At 40.9% G+C, this 22,023-nt stretch overlaps 2 protein-coding genes across 2 annotated transcripts in view; one reads left to right on the top strand and one right to left on the bottom strand.

Annotated features, from left to right (window-relative positions):
* Window positions 1-22,023, top strand: part of LOC124112799 (probable UDP-sugar transporter protein SLC35A4) — a 46,268-nt gene that overhangs the window by 16,912 nt on the left and 7,333 nt on the right. The gene's annotated exons all lie outside the window — the stretch shown is intronic.
* Window positions 9,379-11,159, bottom strand: LOC124112800. The gene is made up of 2 exons (XM_046472944.2): window positions 11,091-11,159; window positions 9,379-10,911 (listed from the first exon to the last, which is right to left on the bottom strand). The coding sequence occupies exon 2, from the start codon at window positions 10,903-10,905 to the stop codon at window positions 9,964-9,966; it is 942 nt and encodes a 313-aa protein (XP_046328900.1). The 5' UTR covers window positions 10,906-10,911; window positions 11,091-11,159; the 3' UTR covers window positions 9,379-9,963.

Raw genomic sequence — 22,023 nt, 5'->3', positions numbered from 1 at the left:
AGGGATTGTATGTTAACACTGTTTGAATATTGGATTCAGTTTTAGTGTTGCCGATATTGACTTCAGCATGATGGCTTAGTGCTGACGAAACTTATCTCTTTGTGACAATTGAACCCCCTGATCTGATAATTCATAGAGTCGTTAACAACAGCAGAGGTGGAAGGTGTGCTCGGTGAGTTCACACGAAGTAGACATTCTGAGGGGCATCATTCAACATTGATAACAATAACACAAATTCAGGATAATTTATCACCTTGAGATGCCCTGTCATGGTAAAGTAATATGTCAATATCCCCCCTGGATAGTCTGTGTGTCAAGCCACTGATTTTCCTTTAGAGGTCCTGGTACTTCTTCTTTGGTGGGAGCCGCCAGCCAGGACTGTATTAAATCATCTTCAAATCAACAGGAGCCAGGCGATGTCAAAGATGTTGGGATGTGGCTTGCAAATCACTTTCTGGTTATTAAAATAATAGGACAGTTGTCTGTACCTTATTGTGTCGGACATCAATTGTAGTCCATGGTTATCTGCAGCTTCTTCAACTCGGCGGTAGATTTTTTATCATCTTGTTTGGTAAAAGGAGAAACATCTGATCAGGAATCTTAATATGGATGGTATAAACATATATGTAGACAGTTCCATCCCCGTACACGACGTCATCAGAACAAAGGTCTTCTGGATTGGTCCTGGTGGGAAAGCCAAGGATCTTGACATCGGATCAGTCATATATATATATGCAGCATAAGCTTTCTAGTTAATTCAATTCAAACCATTCCATATATTCAATCATCATGAATGAATGTCCCAATAACAAAGCAGATGAGACAAAAGGTCTATATAATCCATTATTCTGAGATTGTAATGGATCAAGTTGTCTTTCGCTTGTCTTGTGCTCACTCTAATTACTTGGCCTGCAGTATCGAGAAACTGTGTTCAGGTGTATACAGCGATGTGGGTACACTCGATTCTATCAATGCCTCACCAGCGCTTGTTAGTTTCATCAAAGTAGTTATTGCCTAAGGTTACTCCGCATCAAGCTGACACACCAACTCACTCACTGTACTGTATCTCAGAAAAGACCATATATATTATAAGTCCATAATAGAATTAAACATATTATGGTTGTGTACTGTGTTCAACTGCCTCACAGAGAAGTTGGTGTTACGATCATTCTTTTGTTTTGGTTACAGAGAGACGTTTGAATCTGTTCGAAGGCTTCACGTTCAAGACGTGGGTAATAGTTGTGTCCTTGGTGAGCTTTTTGTCTTTTCGTCGAGTCAGATCAGTTGGGTAGTCTTATGGTGGAACGCGTTCGCTCGTCACGCAGAAACCCAATTTCGATAAGGGTATGATATTTGTAGTTCATGTCTGGTGTCATCAGCCTTGATATTGCAGGTAAAAGTGGCCTAAAATCCTTATCCATTTCTATTCACATTGACTAAAGACCATGTGTTGTGAATGTGATGACACGCGAGTCTTTGCCTAACTGCATGCAGAAGACGAACGTTGTTCTTCATATTCATAAGAGAATGTGACCATCCGATATCAAGATGAGGAGGCTTTTCAAAACCAATTTATTCGAAGTGGCGAGCGTTGTTGCATCCCTTAGGAGTCTTCATCCCAGATTATGACCCTTGGTTAGTTAGCAGCATACGTGTCCTCGAAACTTTCACTAAAATGGCCAACTTCTAAGACCCGTGCCAAGTACTTTGGTTTCCTCTACATATGCAGCTGACACGACGTGATATAACAGGACTTTGACACTAATTGCAGAATGATTGTTTTTAATAATTGAGTTAACTTTATGTCGCTATTAGCTTCATACATTATAACACTGTGGTGAATGGAACCCGCGGGTGACACGCGAATAATTTAACAACTGGGCTACCTAACATTTCATTTTTCACAGCAGGTGTATAAGATAAACATCTTATGTTTTGCGAGTAATATTTTATGCCCGGAATTTTAATTTAGAACCAGTGGCATTAATATTGATCCTTATCGACTTATAACACCCAAACATAATCAGAAACTGTCTATATCACACTCCTTGTAAATAGTGATTTAATTTGATATTTGTTTAACGTGGCATCCACTCCTCCACGCCGAATGACACATCTCTTAAAATGTTGGATTAAGAAAAAAATATTCTTGTCGCAGTGAAAAGTCCTAATGAGCATCTAAACCATTTAACGTTTTGCACAAATCGGGCAGCAAAACACGCTCATTAATTTTACAATGTATGTTTCACTGTGTATATTAAAACATACGTAATTTTAATACTGCATATCTCCCCAGGCCTTCAACGGGCTGATAATGTCGGCCATCATGAAGCACGGCAGCAATATCACACGTCTCTTCATCATCTCCTGCGCCATGTTGGTGACGACTCTACTCTCTGTCGCCATCTTCCAGTTGGCCATGAACATGTATTATATCTTGGCGTTAATTTTGGTCGTTGTAGCCTTGTACATGTATCACAGATGATACCCTTTATATATGAAGTCCGATTCAAGATGATTGACTTATTAAGTTCCTGTTTCAAAGTGACCTGAGTATGGTCTTGAACATTGCTAGCGAAAAACAACACTTACTCAATAAAAGGTTCCATGTAAATGACATTTAATTATAGCTAAAGTGGATAGAATTGTCATTAAACCGCATGTTATCAGAAATTAGCGGGCCACTGTAGCTTGATAATGCTCTCATATTATCACGGCCGTTGGTGACGTCATATTGATGTTTAATATTGATGTTATCTGGTTTGTTCTATGACGTTTCCTTATTTGTAAATGTTGGTCAGTGACATTCGTTGTGTGTTGATTGCAGTAAATTGTTCAAAACCGATATTGTTGTTAATTTTTATTTGATAACAAATTCTGTCCCTTAATATATAATTATAATAACGGTAACGCTATTTTCAGGGCATGATCATTTGCAGAAGCACATATCTTTTCAACTGCCTTCGTCGGGCAGTTAATGGAAAACCTCAGGCTTCTAGAAATAATGATAATGCCCTGAAAAATTGCGTTACCCTTATAATGATATAAAGTCACATTTGTTTCCAGTAATCTTCATGTATCCCTGCCATGTACATGTACACCGTTTCGTCTTGCAAGTACATACTTCAAACAAGCACCACTACATTACTACATTTATAGGATGTGTCGGTGTACCATCAAAGGAACTTGGGGCATATTTGGGTCTCAATGTGTTTTTCCAGAATGTATGCAAACAAAAAGTGCTTCCTCCTGTAATTATTATTGCAGTAAACACGGATTTCCTTATCGGAAATAACAACACATGCACCATGCAAGTGTGTTGATACATAGCTTCTCAAATACAACCAGAATTAGTTAATACTTATTTATTAGTAGAACTGTGATACACAGATCGATTACTAAATGAGTGCCCCTTAGATACAGGTTATATTACGAGTGTAATCCAAAGGGTTAGACAGCTTGCGAAATACACGAGTGGTAATATAACACGGTTTCTGACGGGACGAGTGTCTTAATTTTGTTATCGCTCACGTAAATTTTGAACGTTCTCTAAATTCAACATTAAAAAACACCGTCATTTGTATTTGGGTGGCGTATGAATATAACAGCAATAGCAGATGAGTGTTCTCTCAAGGTGTGAAATGTTCGTGTTCATGATAGCCTTAACACAAACCTCATTCGGTAAGGAACATCACATCAAATTCGGTTTAGTGTAGGCGAGGGGAGTGGGAGAGACGATCGACTCTTCGAGTCCCCATGTCGGCTATAAGATTACATACCAATCAAAAGATGGGGTCAAAGTTGTGAAACGTGTTATAATTACTGTTAAGCAGCATCAATTACAATTCAGGACACGCGATTGCCTCGGTTGGTAAGGTGAGCTTCTCACATTTCCATTGAGTTAAGACAGTAGTATATGGAAGTGGCAATGAACGTTCGATGCTTCGACATTTTGTTTCATATACTAAACTAGAGTGATCTCCCATAGTTGTGTACACACTCGGTACCCTCCCGGCATATAGAGCTGCGCTGTCAGGAACTTGTCGATTCACTTCCGGCACTAACTCTGATGATTCAAGAAGCATCGTGAGGTAGCATTTTCTAGAAGACTGGTTGTACCCATGTAAGACAGTGGGTGATTCAAGGTCATGTAAGACCTGACGTGCGTTGTATCTAATGCCCAGTGGAAACACCGACTTATTGCCTGTTTCCAACACTTTTTTCTGCATTCAAGAACGGCGTTTTCACTCAAGACATTCAACTTTGAAACATTCTTTACATTCGTGAGACCACTGATTTACGTCATAGGGCCTGCTATTTATTGCTGCTGTCACCTATTTTACCAATTGTATTGCCTTTTCTGATCGTAAATCTAGTCATGTGTATTTCAATATAATATGTCGATTGTTCAATCCAAATATGGTAAGCCTCCGTGGTTTAGTGGTAGAGCGTCCGCCCGGAGAGCGGAAGGTTTGGCGTTCGATCCACGGCCGCGTCATACCAAAAGACGTTAAAAGATGGTACTTGTTGTTACCCTGTCTGGCGCTCAGCATTAAAAGGCTAAAACAGACTGGTCGGCTCGGAGTCAGTATATTGTCTCTTAGTGGGGTATTCATGTTAAACTGCGACATGGTATCTCAGTGTGCTAGCACTATAAATCGACATCAGTCCGGACTAGTACAAGCAGCCACACAAACGTGCATGCACGTTGCTATATAAGTGCAATTATCTTGGACGCGACGTTAAACGCATTTTCACCTCATCTCACCTCAATCCAAATACTATATTCAACAACAAAAGTTCCTGTGACAACAATATTTTAGTGTATTTTTCAAACAAGTAACGTTTGGTTTTCAATATTGTAGTACATGCATGGACTCATGTCACAAAATCGCAGAAAAGCATGCTTTCCATGCATTTCCCTAGCCAAGAATGGGTATATAAACATGTGCGTTAACGGGATTCCATATGCATTGTTAGCATCGTGCTGACAACAGCCACTAAGAAAAACAACAAAATTACGCAATTATACAACATTACGAAATGCCAAGCCTGTCCGAAAATGAGCGTCTGCGAGCCATTTGTATGCTTAAAGCAGGATCGAGTCAACGAAATGTTGCAAGACAATTTAACGTCCACAGATACACCATTTGGTGTTTATTGCAACGTTGGCAACAGACGAATGCAATGAGAGACCATCCTCGGAGTGGCAGGCCACGCATAACCAATAATCGACCAGACAACTGGATTCGAACAACACACCTATCAAATCGATTCCAGCTAGCAACAGTGACTGCAAGAAGCATCCCTGGCCTTCGACGAATATCTTCACAAACCGTACGTTCAGATGTGCAGGGATTGTCGCCAGAAGACCCGCCAGACGTCCCATTTTGACAGGAAACCACCGTCAAGCACATCTACAGTGGTGCAGACAGCGTCTACGCTGGACGGCCACGCAGTAGGGACAAGTTCTATTCACCAACGAATCTCGTTTTCGCCTCAGCCACAGCAATGGAAGGATTCGAATGTACCGACGTCGAGGTGAACGTTACGTCCATCATTGTGTCATGGAAGAAGATCGGTTCGGGGGCGGTAGCGTTATGGTATTGCGTGGGATAGCAGCAAGACAGATGACCCGTTTGATAGTGGTAGAGGCAAATCTCAATGGACAGCGCTAGCGCGACGAGATCATCGGCCCTGTTGTTCTTCCGTTTTTTGCGTCGTCATGGCCCAGGCATTACCGAGGCATTGCGATATACTGTGACATTATAAAGTAAAATATAGGTAGATATAACACTGATCTATAGAGGTAAACACGTTGGAAGATACATCTGTGTGTTTAAAAGTGATTTTGACAGCCCGGGCCAAGTCGGACCGAGCAAAAGCCAAACACTTCTATAGAGACCATGTTGAGAATGTAGAGGGAAAAGGGCTTCACTTTGAGCACCTTGTTTTCTTTAAATACCGCGATCTGAGACACTATGAAGAGGTATTTAGGTAGATTAAATACTAATCCTTAGATGTGAATCCATTTCATGTTACATCTGTGAGGTTTAATTTGATTTTGAAAGTTCGGGCCAAGTCGGACCCAACAGTTATGACAGAGATTTTCTTAAGAAAATAAAGTAAAAGAGTTTAACTTCAACGGTTCAGTTTTCTTTAAATGTGACACACAATGTCATTATAGAGTGGTATATAGGTATATATAACACTGATCTATAGATGTAAACACATTTGAAGATACATCTGTGTGTTAAGAGTTGGTTTTGACAGCCCGGGCCAAGTCGGGCCGAGCACAAGCCAAACACTTCTGACAGAGACTATGTTGAGAATGTAGAGGGAAAAGGGCTTCACTTTGAGCACCTTGTTTTCTTTAAATACCGCGATCTGAGACACTATAAAGAGGTATTTAGGTAGATATGATACTAATCTATTGGTGTGAATACATTTCATGTTACATCTGTGAGGTTTCAGTTGATTTTGACACCCCGGGCCAAGTCGGACCCAACACCTGTGAGACTTTCGAGAGTTTCGGGAGAAGAGATCTACTTTAACCAATGTGTCTGCTTCAAATACGATGAACAGTGACATTATAAAGTGGTATTTACTTAGATATAGTACGTTCCTATAAATATAAACGCTATGCTGACAGATGGGAATTTGTATCACGATAGCTAGAAGTATTTGATACTTTTCAAATCTTATTTCGTTTTCACGATTGCTCTTTTACATGTTACCTAGACCAGCGACGCTTACACACAGCTCCACTTTCTGGTTTTCAAGTGACTAACTCCGAAATACTTAATTATGGTGCACGCTTTTGGTTGGTGATTGTTCAGTAATGTCATGTGTGTATGTTGCATCAATAATATGTCGGTATGATCGCCGATAATGAAGTAATTAGCCAATAACACTTTGGCCGTCTTGGCCCAGCCCGACCCGGCCCCGCCCGATTTTTAGGCAATGCCGCCTTTGTCGCCCAATGGAATGGATAAGCGAGACTGATTATTGTCTGGCGTTGACGTTTTTTATTCTCTAATAGTTCTGCTAAGAATATGGTTTACGTTTGAGCTGTTACTAAATCCGACAATATTGATAAGCAAACGGGGTTTTTACCATTCTTACAGCACATCACGTAAGGTTATAAACCGTTAACATTTCACTACATCCTCAGATCAATCCGGATTCATCTATGTTCGTGTGTTATGTTGTTGTTTTTTTATGTACGTGTGTGGACGCCCACAATAGTACATTGAAGGTGAGGTTTCCAGACACGATATTTTACTGTATGTGCCTGAAGAAAAGTCTCAATCCTTTACATTTTTCGATTTGTGTTGCCTTTGACCCCCAAAAACATTCATTCACTGTGTGTACGTATCACCTATAATATGATAATTTTGATCTGTGTTGCACCTTTGTCATAAGATTGCCTCACTGTTCCCTACACCTGATCTTTTTTTCATCATATATCTTTAATAATTTCAGATTTTGTTGTGTAAGTATATTACTTCAAAAGCGTGACCGTTTTACAGTATAACAGTGGCCAGCCACATCACCGGACCTGTCGCCCATAGACCATCTCTGGGACCAACTGGGACGTAGGATTGTCGAAGGATGTCTTGGCAATTGCCCTGCAGAAAGAACGGCGTAGGATCTCTAAAAAATCAGGATGTCAGGAGACTCGTATACTCAGTTCGACGTCGTGTTAGTGCCTGCATCGTTGCTGGAAGGGTCACATCCGATACTGAGCCTTGTGTCTAGCACTGGACGTCAAAAGAGGACCCGTGAATATCACGGGTAGATTAGGTCTTCAGCAACCCATGCTTGCCGTAAAAGACAACTAACGGGATCGGGTGGTCAGGCTCGCTGACTTGGTTGATGCATGTCATCGATCCTGATTGTGTGGATCAATGCTCATGATGTCAACCACTGGATTGTCTGGTCCAGACTTGCTTATCTACAGACCGCCGTTATATATTTGGAATATTAATGAGTGCGGTGTTAAACAACAAACAAGAAAACAAACGTTTTCCCAGAGGTATTGTGTTTAGGTCAGGTTCCATGGATTCAGGGTACACACTGTTTTAGCCAGGTCACGATGACGTCATATTCCACAATACTCGTGTCATTCCATCTTTAATATACAAACCCAACTTTTAAAATATGAAAGTGTTACCAAATTACTGACTTTTGTCTGACCAGTCTGCACTCACAGAGAGTTTACATACAACTTTCTCGCTACCAACAAGCACCCATACAGGTAGAGCGGTCGATACCAACAGCTGTTTCCGAGCTACTGAATACAATGACAGCTCACTGGAAACCCTTTGTTCACTAACTGGTCCCCAGATGACTGACCATATTCCCAACTTACAACAAGCCATGAATGGAAGACATCGATCTGGGCAAGGTGTGTTCAAATTTGATGGCCTCTTCTTCCCACGTGTGACATTGACTCAGTGGAGCCCGAGCAGTCATTAGGTGACATTAAGTAGAATACTAATCTTTGACAAATATAAACAGGTGCGGGTTATTGCCTGACTGGTGTCGTACAGTCGTATCATATAATAATGCTGATGTACTTTATCGAGATCAATTGAAAATGAAATGCATATGAATTGTTACCCCGGGAATAAGGTCAGGTGAAATGAGGTTTATCGCCGCGTCCCAGATTATAGCACTAATATTGCGATATGTGTCTGTGGCTGCTTTTATTTGTCCGGACTTATGCCGGTTTTATACTGCTAGCACACTTAGATACCATGAATATCCCGCTCGGACACAGTATACTGACTCCAAGCCCCTTGTTTTAGCCCCTTAATGCCCAGCGCCAGGCAGAATGATAACAAGTACGATATTTCAACGTCTGTTCGTACGACGCGACCGGGACCGAACCCCGGACCTTCTTCTCCTTGGGCGGAGGCTCTTCCACAAGACCACGGAGATTTTCTCTCAAAGCCTCACTGACAATGTGTGCCGATCTTGTGACGTCAATCACGGGTCACGAGAATGATCCTTTGTGTCAACCTGTCTTAGTGGACTTTCATAATGGGCCACTAGCTCAAAGCGTGACCGAGGTTTTAGCCGCACGTGCGAAACATTAAATATATTGTATGCGACGGTCAGTTTGTACATTATCTTCATTGAGTTCACTTTAAGAATATTCAAATTAATTTACAGTAAGACGGAAATTGGTGTTATAAAAAAGCTAAGACACTAGCACAAAGTTCCAATGACTGCATGCCTCTGCCCGTTCATCTTGAAATTAAGGTTTTACTGAGGTTACCCAATCATTGTGAATCGGGATATCTAATCGTTACTTGTTGGACGAGTATTGTAGACCTATTCAAAATACGAAAATAGAAAAATGACCATTTATTGATTCAATAAATATGCAATTACAATTTTGTCAGGTATATTATTTTTAAATCGAGGCTACCTAACAAACATGATATCGAAAATATACAGCATGCACATCTTGCAACAAAAATATATTCAACATATGGCACCTGCTATTCGAATAAAGTCCAAAGCCTTTGTATTTTCCCAGACGCTTGTAGACAATCATACAGATAAAATCAACGTTATCTTTAGTACATTGTACATCATTTTTTAGAATATATTTTGTATTTGAACTATATATGAAAGTTCATATATAGCTGGAGGTGTTTATGAAAACATTGAAATAATCAGCATGTTTGTAGTGTTCTCGTGGACCTAACATATAGAATATATAAGCAAGCATTATAAAATAACAATGCGCTCATAAGCATGTTATAACGTTTCATAACGTATCATATACATGTTTATAACGTGTTGAGAACGCAAGATAAAGGAGTCATATATAGAAACAAATGTAATTTGCGTTCACATAAGTAATTAATGAAAGTTTATGGGGAATCTACCTTCGAACAGCAGTATGGCTGAGTCCTCACCATATTTCTAGTTATAGACTTTACTACCTTAATCCCTGTCATAGAGGAAGAACTCTCCAATGCGTGTATTATTCCTCTCGAGAATCTCCATGGTACCATCAGAGCTGTATTCCCGCCGAACGAATGGATAGATGGCCTTCAACAGGTCACACTGCAGAGTTGTCTGTTTGCTAGCAGGGATAGATCGCTCCCATCTGTGATCATAGGGCTTATTCTGACAGACACTGATACTATAGGTTTGCAGTATGACGCTTTTTGTATTTCTCGGCGTGGGCAGAAGGAGGCCCATGAAAGGTCGCTTGCCTAGAGGAAATACGTCAGTCCGTTTAAAAGCAAAACGAGGATAACTTCGATCATAATCACGAATGTGAGTCCTATTTTCTTTATAAAAGCTAATGTCTATAGACGGCCATTTCCACGAACGCTCAGGTATATTATAAGATGAACGATGGTAAAACTTCCATCTGCGAGAACGATCTTGATTGATAATAAAATGTGGTGCTAGTTTGGACAGTGAGGTGACCAATCGTTGTGCATCCTTAGCTCGCACGACAACGTCAAGGTCATCATCCCAAGGAATCATGCCGTGATGACGATAAGAACCAAGCAAGGAACCAGAATACAAAAAATATGTGACGTTAGATGCTACGGCTTTCATAAACGTTTTGAGTAGGATTTCAAAGGAACGTTTCTCTTTTTCAGTTATCATGACATCAAAAAGTTTTATTTTTCTCCTCATTTCATTTGTGTCGAGTATGCTGCTGGCAGTTTCTGTTATCTGTGTGCCAGTAGGCCATGGCAGGATATTGCTGGTGGTTGCTGGTACTTTTGCACCCCGTGGCTGTGGACCGGGGAAAGATGGCAGGGTGCTGGTTGTTGGTACAGTTGCAGAATTGTAGCTGAATACGACGATGCATGTTGTTACCACTGTCACACACATAATACATCTTCTTGCTCTCCTGATGGCCATATTATCCTGGAATGAAATGTATGTATAAGAGGCAGGTACATAGCAATATCTTACTGTGCATTTGAAACCAAGTATGAACCAGGAATATCATCACTGCGCCAGCACACAAATCTAACTCCGTTTGTTCAAAATGATGCAAAATGGTGAGCAATTCCTGCCCAACCGGTGACATCTGTCATACTTACTGATGTTATTAGTTGCGAAGCTTTTCCGAACAGACGCTACGTGAACATAGTAAATATTATAATATGTAGTTCATATGCTTGTCATCTTCATAAACTTGTTAAAATATGATGTGCGCATGCTTGCAAAATTTGCATTGTTCAGGGACGTGGACTCTTCAGCCAGAATGCTTTAGGCGGAAAATTGTATTCAGAAATCGGAAAGGGGGCGTACAAATGATGACAGGTGAAATGATTGACTGCTTTGACGATGAGGCAGCCTATACTAGTGGGTAGCAGCTGGTGTGCCAGATGGCAGGACGTACCATGCGTGTTAATCATGATTCAGCAGTGTAGATGTCGATGAAGAACGTGTGGGGCTCGATGCAATTCGTTACACAATGGCACAGGTAATAATCATATTTTAGAAGTTGTGTAAAGTATATGTTTGTTATTGTAATGTCATGACATGTAATTTGAAAAATTGTGTGTTATTGGCATGTGTTTCCTTTTTTCAGGAGTCACAGAAAGTGGAGTCGGTGTGTGTGTCTTTCATCAGCGATGACAAACTTGTGTTCAGGCCCCTGCTATGGGGACTTCTACTGGTCACTGAGTGAGTGTCATGTTTTTACCATTTGGGACAGCCCACGCAAGTAAGTATGGTTAAAATGTATACAATTAAACTTAAACACGACTCTTTGTAACTCAAGTATCGAGCAGTCTAAGATGCGTCCGTTAGGTGCGCGATGACCCGTTTATCGTGCGTTCGAATTTGAAATTGATCCTGATTATGATCCTTGGCTCGTCAGCACCATGCGTATGTTCTTACAAAGGTTTCACCAAATCAAATATTAACGACCTCCATTACCCAGTTAACATTGCATTATTAGGTCAATATTAACGTTATAAGGTGGTAATGTGCCGTCATGTGCCGTAATGTGCCGATACTGGTTACTCTTTAATGCCGGCGTACAGTTTGCCTTGTTAGGTTGACACTACATGATCTTTAACCGTTACTGATCCAATGCTGGCATGGCACAAGTGGGCCACACTGATACTGGCCCGGTATAGGTTAACTTCCTGAACAGATGTTAGCAGTTCCTCGCATAGTTTACAATACTTCACCCTCGATAAGTGTACCAGTTAAATACATATATATGAGACGTCCCATTTTAATTCTGGAAACCTATTTGTCCAGAAACTCTCCATGCTGTGGCCAGTCTCTGTCAAAGGTATTTACAAAGATATGTTTTCATGGGTACATAAAAAGGAAGAAAAAATGTACAAAGTTTTGGGGTTTTTTTAAACTGAAAACTATGTCGTCCATGGGTGAGAATATTTTCCTTTGCTAAAAACTCATGTTTTTCTTTGGCAAATACAATTCCACAAGCGTCGTGACAAAGTATTCAACTCATTTTAACTTAATTCAACTAATTTGTGGCGTTATTTAAATATTTCGCTCATGGGCGAAGAATATTTTCCTTTGCTCAAAAATCATGTTTTCTTTGGCAAATACATAAATGTTTGACCACAAGCAGCGTGACACAAGATTCAACTCATTTTAACTTAATTCATGGGCAGGCTCATGGGCGAAGAGTGGCCCTTGGGGGAGAATATTTTCCTTTGCTCAAAACTCATGTTTTTCTTACGCAAGTACAAAAATAAATTCAATAAGCATCGCGACACATGATTCAACTCAGTTTAACCACCAATAAAATACCACAATTTATTTAAAGGGTTTGAATCCGATTTCCATTATAGTTGCCACAGTGGCCATATTGGAATAAAGCAAACAAATCCTTTCCACATCAATAAAGCAGAGCCGATTGTACGACTCCGACTACATCAAGAGCTTGTGTTTATGAATCACTATCAAAGGTGAAAAGGTTCGCGTATCCTACCCCACCGGTGGCGCCCGTCACAAACACATGCAAAGGCAAGTCAATTGTTCACGTGAAAAAAAACGGGAACATATGGTACAAGTAAAATTAAGGAATTGCATCGGACATCCTTTTTGTCATTTATGTGTCAAATTTGAAAATGTCATCGGCATGTCTGCCATAAAACGTTTTTAAAGCTTTACTTGGGCCTTGAATGTTCTGAGAAACTTCTGAGCAAGAGTTGTGTGACACTATCTGAAATCATATTGGAAAGAGAATGCCCGACTGTATCTCAAAAGTTGTGAAATGCTGCTGAAATATTGCTCGGCGTGAAGGGAAAAAAGGCGAAGTGGTAGAGCGTCCGTCGCGCCGAGAGCGGAAGTTCGAGGGTTCGATCCCCGCTCACGCCATACCAAAAAGCGTAAAAAGATGGCACATTGTACTTGTTGTTACCCTGTCTGGCGCTCGGCATTAGGGGGCTAAAGCAAGTACTGGTCGGATCGAAGTCAGTATACTGTGTCTGAGTAGGGTATTCATGTTAAACTGCGACATGGTGTTTCAGTGGGCTAACACTATCAAATCGGCATTAGTTCGGAGTAGAACAGGCAACCTCACACACAAACATACACACACACACACACGCGCACACACACACACACACACACACACACACATACACACACGTGCTTGAACGTCGCTATATAGTGCAATAGTCTTGTATGCGACGTTAAACTCAATTTCACTTCACCACACAACTCCTCACCATATTGGAAAACCAATTTAAGGCAATAACTCAGATACTGCCATCAAAAATACATCTGTCTGTTATATGTTTAGTTGGGGTGTAAGAACTCTACACATGTACCGAACAACAAAATTTCCTGTGACATTGAATAAGATTTAATGCAAAGTTATGTTTTTCACCAAATCTGAAACAATTTCGGTTTGCAACAGATAAAAGACTCCTGTAAGTGTTCAAATGGTTTAATTTGCCATACTGACTTCAGAAAATGCGTGATTTCATAAAAAAAACATGGACATACCAAAATGTCAATTTAAAAGTCAATAGCGTGTGTGTCCACCTCTGGTTGCGATGCAAGCAACCCATCTTCGTCCCATGGAATGGACCAGGCGTCTCAATCCTGTGGGATATCTGTCCATATCTGCTGGAGCATGTTTCGAAGTTCCTGGAGTGTCTGTTGAACACGTGGTTGACGTCGAAGGCGCCGATCAATCTCATCCCATATGTGCTCCATTGGTCAGAGATCAGGGGAGCGAGCCGGCAAGGGGATGACATTCACGTTGTTTTCTTGAAGAAAATCCTGAACAAGTATGAAGCCAAGCGTTGTCATGTTGAAAGGTAATGCCTGGGTCATGACGACGCAAAAACGGAAGAACAACAGGGCCGATGAATTCGTCACCGCAGCGCTGTCCCTTGAGATTTCCCTCTACCACTATCAAACGGGTCCTCTGTCTTGCTGCAATCCCACCCCATACCATAACGCTGCCGCCCCGAACCGATCTTCTTCCATGAAACAATGATTGACGTAACGTCAATACCGCGTATGTCAGCCCCTAGCGTCGATACATGCCAGAACACGTCGTCGGGCCGAGTGTATAAGTCTTCTGATCACGTGATTGGGGATCGGACGCCATTCTCTCTGCAGTGCCTGAGCCAGTGCATTTCTCGTCAACGGAGGGTGTGGCAGTTGAATCCGACGTCCAAGATAGTCCCACAAGTGTTCTATCGGAGATATGTCAGGGGATCTTGCCAAGGCAGGACGGGCACGTTGTTGGCGTTGAGAGAGGCCGTTGTGACAGCTGCGGTGTGTGGTGTGGCATTGTCTTGCTGACACATGGTTCCTGGATTTTGCTGGAGGAAAGGCGGGACATGGGGCTGCAGAACTTCATCAATATACCGACGGGCTGTCAGGTTGCCATCGATGATAATGAGGCTGGTCTTGGTGTTCCCACAAATGCCTCCCCAAACCATCACACTCCCTCCACCATATGGTTCCGTTTCCTGAACGCAACAACGTGCCGTCCGTTCCCAACGCCGGCGGTAGACACGTCTTCGTCCGTCAGCTCTGTTCAACTGGAACCTACTCTCGTCGCTGAAAAGGACTCTTTGACAGTTTCGTTGCTGCCACTGACGAACTCGTCTTGCCCATGCAAATCTTCGATGTCGATATTCCAGCGTTAACGTCATGCACTTGAACGGTTTATAGGCTCTGTCCACCTGCTGACACGATGACCCAGGCTATGCGCTGATGATGACGTCACAGTGAGGAATCTGTTCCTTAAATGAAGCGCACGTAGATAACGGTCTTCTTGTGGCATGGTGACATTTGGTCAACCGCTTAATCCAGGCATGTTCTGCGGGTTTATCAGACGCTGATGATTGCAAAGAACAGTTTCCAACGGGTTTTATAACCGATCTTCATACGGGTGATTTCCTGCACGTGCAGGGAATTTCACTGAATAAAATGCAACACGTGAATGCCCTTGAGATACTATGCATTGGTGTGTTTGGGCAATGTGTCCCGAACTGTTTTTCATGTTTTTGACTATCTTCAACAATTATAATATAATTCTAACTTTGGAGACGTTTCTTTTGCACGTGAGTGTATTATATATATATATAAACCTGTTGTCGAAGGACAGTACAACAACTAGCAATATATCACAGATTATAATTGTAAAACTAGTTCTAGAACAATAAAATAATCAGATTATAACAGACGATACAATAACAAAACGGGCTGTAGATCGTCAGCAACCAAAATTAGGCCAACATACCAGGGACCATGGGGTACTTCTGCTACCTACAGGGGCGATGGCATAGCTTAGTGGTTAAAGTGATCGCTCGTCACGCCGAAGGCTCGGGTTCGATTTACCACATGGTACAATGTGTGAAGCCCATTTCTAGTGTCCCCCGCCGTGATATTGCTGGAATATTGCTCACTCACTCACTCTGCTACCTACATGGCACCCAAGAGGGATTTACACCATCCCCCTGGCCACTGACGATGATCAGAAAGATTATCCAAACAGTTAAAATCAACAAAAATACTGTGATTAAAATCACAGAGAAATGAAAAAAATACTTTGAATGATACCGGACTTACGTATCTTCGCAGGGGGACAATTGTTTTACGATACTTCAACCCTCTGTGAAGGGACAGCCACTAACAATCTCAGTTATGAATTCATTCTACCAAATTAAAATCCTTTACTTTATACTATACATATTACAATCAAAGTTTATCTATCAATTCTATTTCTTTAAAAAAAAACGATGATTAAATGAGTACTGATTTGATTACAAAGATACTTTATGGATGTAATTTTGAAATACTTATCCCTTGTAATGGAAAGATCAATGCAGTCAAGCAGGACATGCTTGACCGTGATCCTTTCATCACAAGGGATGCAGAATGGAGGATCCTCACCTTTTAAGATATATTCATGAGTATACCTGCTATGGCCAATACAACATCGTCGTATTATGACCTCTTCAAATCTGGACTGACAGCCCAAGTAAGTGTAACCAATTTTGGTTTTATTGCTACCTACTAATTTACTGTAATTTATTGATACCTACTTGGGTGTTCCACTTCTTTTGTACAAGATCTTTGATGTAGGAACAGGTTTATAATCAGTGTACGGGATCAGAAGTGGTGTCACAGATTTGTTTAATTCTGAAAAATTATTTTAGCAGCAGAAGTATGAGATTGTATTCTTATTCCTAGAGGTAGAATATGTGATGATTTTCTATTATAAGTTCTTCATAAAGTGGATTAAAAACACAGTTGTACGCCTGATTGGATTTTGAAGAATGTAATTTTGAAATGTACTGAAAAGACAATTTAATGCGGCGTTGCGTAGGGACGGCTCATCAGCCTCCACATACAGACTCTGTATTGGAGAAGTACTAACAGCTCCAATTGCAAAGCAAAGTCTCAGACCCTGAAGATGAACAGCATCCAGTTTTTTTTAAATTGCTTTTACAAGCTCCACCATATATGATGATGGAGCCATAAACCAATTAAGAGCAGATAAGCGCTCTGTAGAGTTGGAGGAGGGTTTTCTGATCCCCTTCCCACTTCGAATTTGAAACGACTTTCAAGAGATAAAACGCCTTTGGACATCAAGTAATTAATATGTGGTAGAAAGGTCAAGTGATAGTCAGATATAATACCAAGGAACTTGGCTTCTTTTACTATTTTGATAGGAGCTCCATCCAAAACTAAATCGGGATCCTTATGTGGCTTATATTTTCTACATAAATGAATGCAATTCGTTTTCGATTCCTTTTTATGAATTTTATTTAAACATAACTGGAGTTGCCTTTTTACGAATGATTCTAAACGTGCTAGATGATCGATAGTACTCCGGTTCTTACGGAAACCATATTCTATATTTGTAATAAGATCATTGGTTTCTAAGTACCAAACTAGTCGATTATTTATCATGCGTTCCATGGTTTTCCAAACGCAGCTTGTCAATGAAATAAGTCGATGGTTTGATGGATCGGTGTGATAATGTCCTGGTTAAGGTACTGGAACAACAATTGCATCACGCCAAGAAGGAGGAAATCATCCTCACGTCCACATTTCATAAAAATATTCAACAGTGATTGCAAACATGATTCTGGTAAGTGCTTCAGGAGTTGATAATGTATGTTATCAGTTCCTGTAGCAGTATCGTGTGCTTGTCCCAGGGCAGTATGTAGTTCATGAATAGAACGTATTTCATTGTAATCTTCCCCATTATCTGAATTAAAATCATTAGTTTTCTTTCCCTGCTGCTTTGGGTATTTGTGGAATTTAGGTACATAGTTGGATGAGGAAGAATGTTTAGCCAAATTTTCACCCAGTTCATTCACAGTATCAGATTTATCAGTTTATAATCCGTTCCCGTTTTTAAGATGGTGAATGCCAGATTTAGTTCCCCTACCCTTGATTTTTTGGATCATGTTCCGTACCTGGGACATGGCTCCCTTCAGTGGCATTTAGAAGTTGGTGTGATGAAGTAAAACGAGTTCTATGGATGAACAACACCTTTATCAAGCAAGTGAACATGACGTTCGCGAATTTATTTTTGAAACGTAAGCTTGCCAAGACCTACGTTTATTTTGCCTAAATGTACGCCGTGCTTTAGCATTTAGAATTTTGAATGTATTCAAATTATGCACCAAAGGATGGCGACGGAAATTATGTTCAGCTTTCTTCCGTGCCTTTCTTGCTTGCTTGCAGTTAACATTTAACCATGGTTTACGAAAGTGTGGATTTGCAGAGGACTTGGGGATACATTCATCAGCTATTTTGTATAGTTTATCAGAGAACACTTTTATTGAAACAGGAACATCCACAAAACGATCAGGATTTAATTTGCTCGTACAGAGTAACTCGAACAAAGACCAGTTAGCTTTTGTGAAAATCCATGATGATGGAGGAACATCAGTAGGAGCTATTGTTTGAAGAATAGTTAGAAAATGGTCACTTCCACAGAGGTCGTCGTGGACTGACCATTCGAATTCATTAAGCAAATCTGAGGTTGTAAGTGATAAGTCAAAGGAGGAAAAGGTTTCGTGTCATCGTACATCGACGGTGTGGGGCGTTGCTCATAATATCAACCATCTGGTCTAGACTCGATTACTCGGCCGTTCTGAATGGCGACAGTTTTAGCTCACCTGGCTGAAAGTCATCAGTTGGCAGTGATAGGCCTTACATATCTTCTTAGAACTCACTCGACCAATACAACTCGAACTTCACATGCTTGTTCCAACCACTTATGACACCACAATCTCTTCAAAAGATTTGAATCTGATTTTCATTATCATATCCACATAAGAAAACCTATTTCAGGCCATAACTCAGCTATTGCTATGGCTGTTTAATTTGTATAAGAACTCATATATTACCTTTTTAATGATATTACTGTCTGTGACCTTAAAACATTCACTCACTCATTGAGTCATATGTCAGGATAAATCGATTCATAACAAATATTACAAAAATAAGACAAAAAAGACCAATATAGCAGAACAATAGAAACAAGTAAATTACACATTTCTTCGGTCAAAGAACATAAAGAACCAAATAAACGAATCTTAACGAACAACGAAACAGCTTTCAAAAAACATATAATATGGTGAATATATACTGAAACGCAAAAAAAACGTCACCATGGATAGATATATGAGAATCCTTCTTTGTCAAAACACTGTAAATATACTTTGAGTCATATTTAAAAGATGAAACTTGGCAAAACTGATTCTCAAGGTTGCAATTGAAGTGTCAAATGTTCCTAAAGTAAAACACAACACTAGTCTGAGAAGGGGCATCACAAGTCAGTATCTCGTGTGTCCGCCATGTGCATTGATGACTGCCATGCAACGTCGATACATGGAAAGGATGAGGCGGTTGATGAAAGCCATAGGCACTTGAGCCCACACTCTAAGGAATGCCTGACGCAGTTCAGTTGCAGTTGTCGGCCTTGGTCGGACGTCATTCAGCCGCCTTTCAATCTCGTCCCACGGGTGCTCAATGGGATTTAATGGGAGTGTGGGTAGGCCACTGCATGGTTCTGATGTCATTCTGCTATAGGAAGTCTCTTGTTGCTCTCGCAATGTGGGCACGGGCGTTATCATGCTGAAGCTCGTGGTTGCGGCGACGTGCCAAATAAGGTATGGCTGGTGCTGTGTTGCCCACTGAAGGCGGCTCCGGCGATGACGTAGTGTCAGTATGGGTCCTCGGTGTGTCCTGTGACAGATGAGGTGTCTGCTCGTCAATCGTCGCCTCACGATGTCCACACTAATGTGTCGCTGGTGTGTCCTCATGGTTCGTCGAGCAGTTTCCACAGCAGTAACAAAGCAATCTTTCAGACAATCCTGACGTCGGGTGGCGGTGACCTTTGGTCTTCCACTACCTGGTCGGTCATCTGTAGTGTTGGTTGTCTGGTACCGTTGCTGGAGCCTGTACATGGTGGACTTGAAATGCATTGGCTACTTGCTGGGCGGTTTGTCCAGCTTGCAATCGTCCAAGGGCTTGGTGTTGCTGATTTTTTGTCAATCTTGGCATGTGGTAGCAATTCAATAACGAATGAATGTTATCCGATCTGGGTGGATTTTTATAGGGCAATAAATCGGGGAGGCAAATGTTAAATACTTGTGTGCGGCCAACGTGCGGCCAAAGTGAAGAAGGGGAGTTTTATATAAGGAAGACAATTTGAGACAAGGGCGTATATACGACTACATGTTGACTGTCAAACACGACAAGAAATACGAAATGATAATGGATCTACAATGGTTTGTGTTCCAGGGTGTTCATCTACAGCTCGTATACTATTCTGGCGCATCTGTGTCTAGTGGAGGGGACACTGCCGTTCAGGTCGTCGTCCGTTGTCTTCTCCACGGAGGTCCTCAAGGTTTGTTTAAGAGTCGTTGCACAATATTCTATTTTATTGTTTTCAACCATACATTGTAATTATAACAATGTATTTCCATGACAGATTATGAATTGTTTGAAAGGCATAACTTAGAAGTTGACGGATGACTAAGTTGACACAATTTATGGATAACAACTTCTTTAATACTGTAAAGACGACGTTTCGGTACAACTCCATATACCGTGGTCAAGCAGTCTTGCTAACATCCATGTACTATTTGTGTTGTAGATTGTCTCGTCGATAGCAATGATGTTGCCCGAACTGCGTCGAGGTGACATCACAACGCCTTCACTGTCCAACTGTATCCCATTCGTTGTTCCAGCAGTGCTGTACTGTATCAACAACAACCTCAGTGTTTACATGCAGATTGAGATGGACCCTACCACCTACCAGGTAACGTTACAGCTTACCGCCATCGACAGCCTGGGTTCCAATTCTGGGTATAAACCATCGTCCAGGGCTAGCTACTATGCATGCCACACAGTGTCATTTTGTCGTGGGGGAGTCCTGTGGTTAAAGCGTTCGATCGTCACGCACAAAACCCAGAATAATTCACCACATAGGTCCAATGTGCCAAGTCCAGTTTAAGTGTTCTTGCCATGATTCGTGTAGAATATTGCTGAAGATAGCGTGAGATCTCACACGCTTACACAACAACGCTATCCACAAATTGTCTCTCCTTCACAACGAAGTATGCAAACGGTCATAATATTTCAATACTGGGTAAATTTGGGTTCCGGTTCATATTACAAGGAGAAGACACAAACATAATTTTCAAATAATTGTCTGCAGATCTTGGGCAACATGAAGGTGGCAAGCACGGCAATCCTGTACAGGATCATTTTACAACGGTTTCAGTACTTAACATTTTATTGCAAATGGATGGAATGCAAGGTGTCCTGGAATAACCAGCTGCAATGTATGTGAATTGTTACAATAGACCGATCCAGTCTGGCTAAAACTGACGAATGTACCAATAATGATTGACAATCAGAAGGCCGGGCGATTTGTCAAATTTACTTCCAGGTCAAATGATGCCCGAGAAGCGACGTGCCCACGGTTTGTGCTATATTCCCTCTCTATATCGATTAAGTATCGCTTGGATCAGATGTGTGCCTTTACACAAACCCACACGTCGGGAGAAAAATGTTTGAGGCTGATCAAGGTTTGCGAGGAAGTCCTCGCCATCAGTTAAATGCGATCTGATTTCGGTTGATGCAGATCGAAATCTACCAATATTTACATTAAAGTACAATAAGATGGAAATTGTCTCTCAGATATATTTGTTTTGGTACAGATTTTAGATAGGATTTAAGTTAAATCACAAAAATCGCAATAAGCCTATATCTATTAATATTGTACATGACTCGAGTATAATATTGAAAAGTACTCTAGCAGTAATAATTCTTTAAACATGAAATATAATCATTGTCAATGGTTTTCGTTCCCGCAAAATATTTTAATTTAATTCCCATTAAATCATCCTTTGAATATTTCAGCATTTCTATGAAGAGACAGACTGGAATATAAAAAGCTTAGTTAATATAAGAAAATTAATGGTTTAGAATTGTTTACAACATAAGGGATTCACTAGTAGTGGAAGCTTACTGATATACATTTTAGTA

This window comes from Haliotis rufescens, unplaced genomic scaffold, assembly GCF_023055435.1.
Source record: "Haliotis rufescens isolate VD_foot unplaced genomic scaffold, xgHalRufe1.0.p SCAF_58, whole genome shotgun sequence".
Lineage (NCBI taxonomy): Eukaryota > Metazoa > Mollusca > Gastropoda > Lepetellida > Haliotidae > Haliotis > Haliotis rufescens.
Note: the sequence above shows the minus strand (reverse complement) of the source record. Positions and strands in the feature narration are given on the sequence as shown.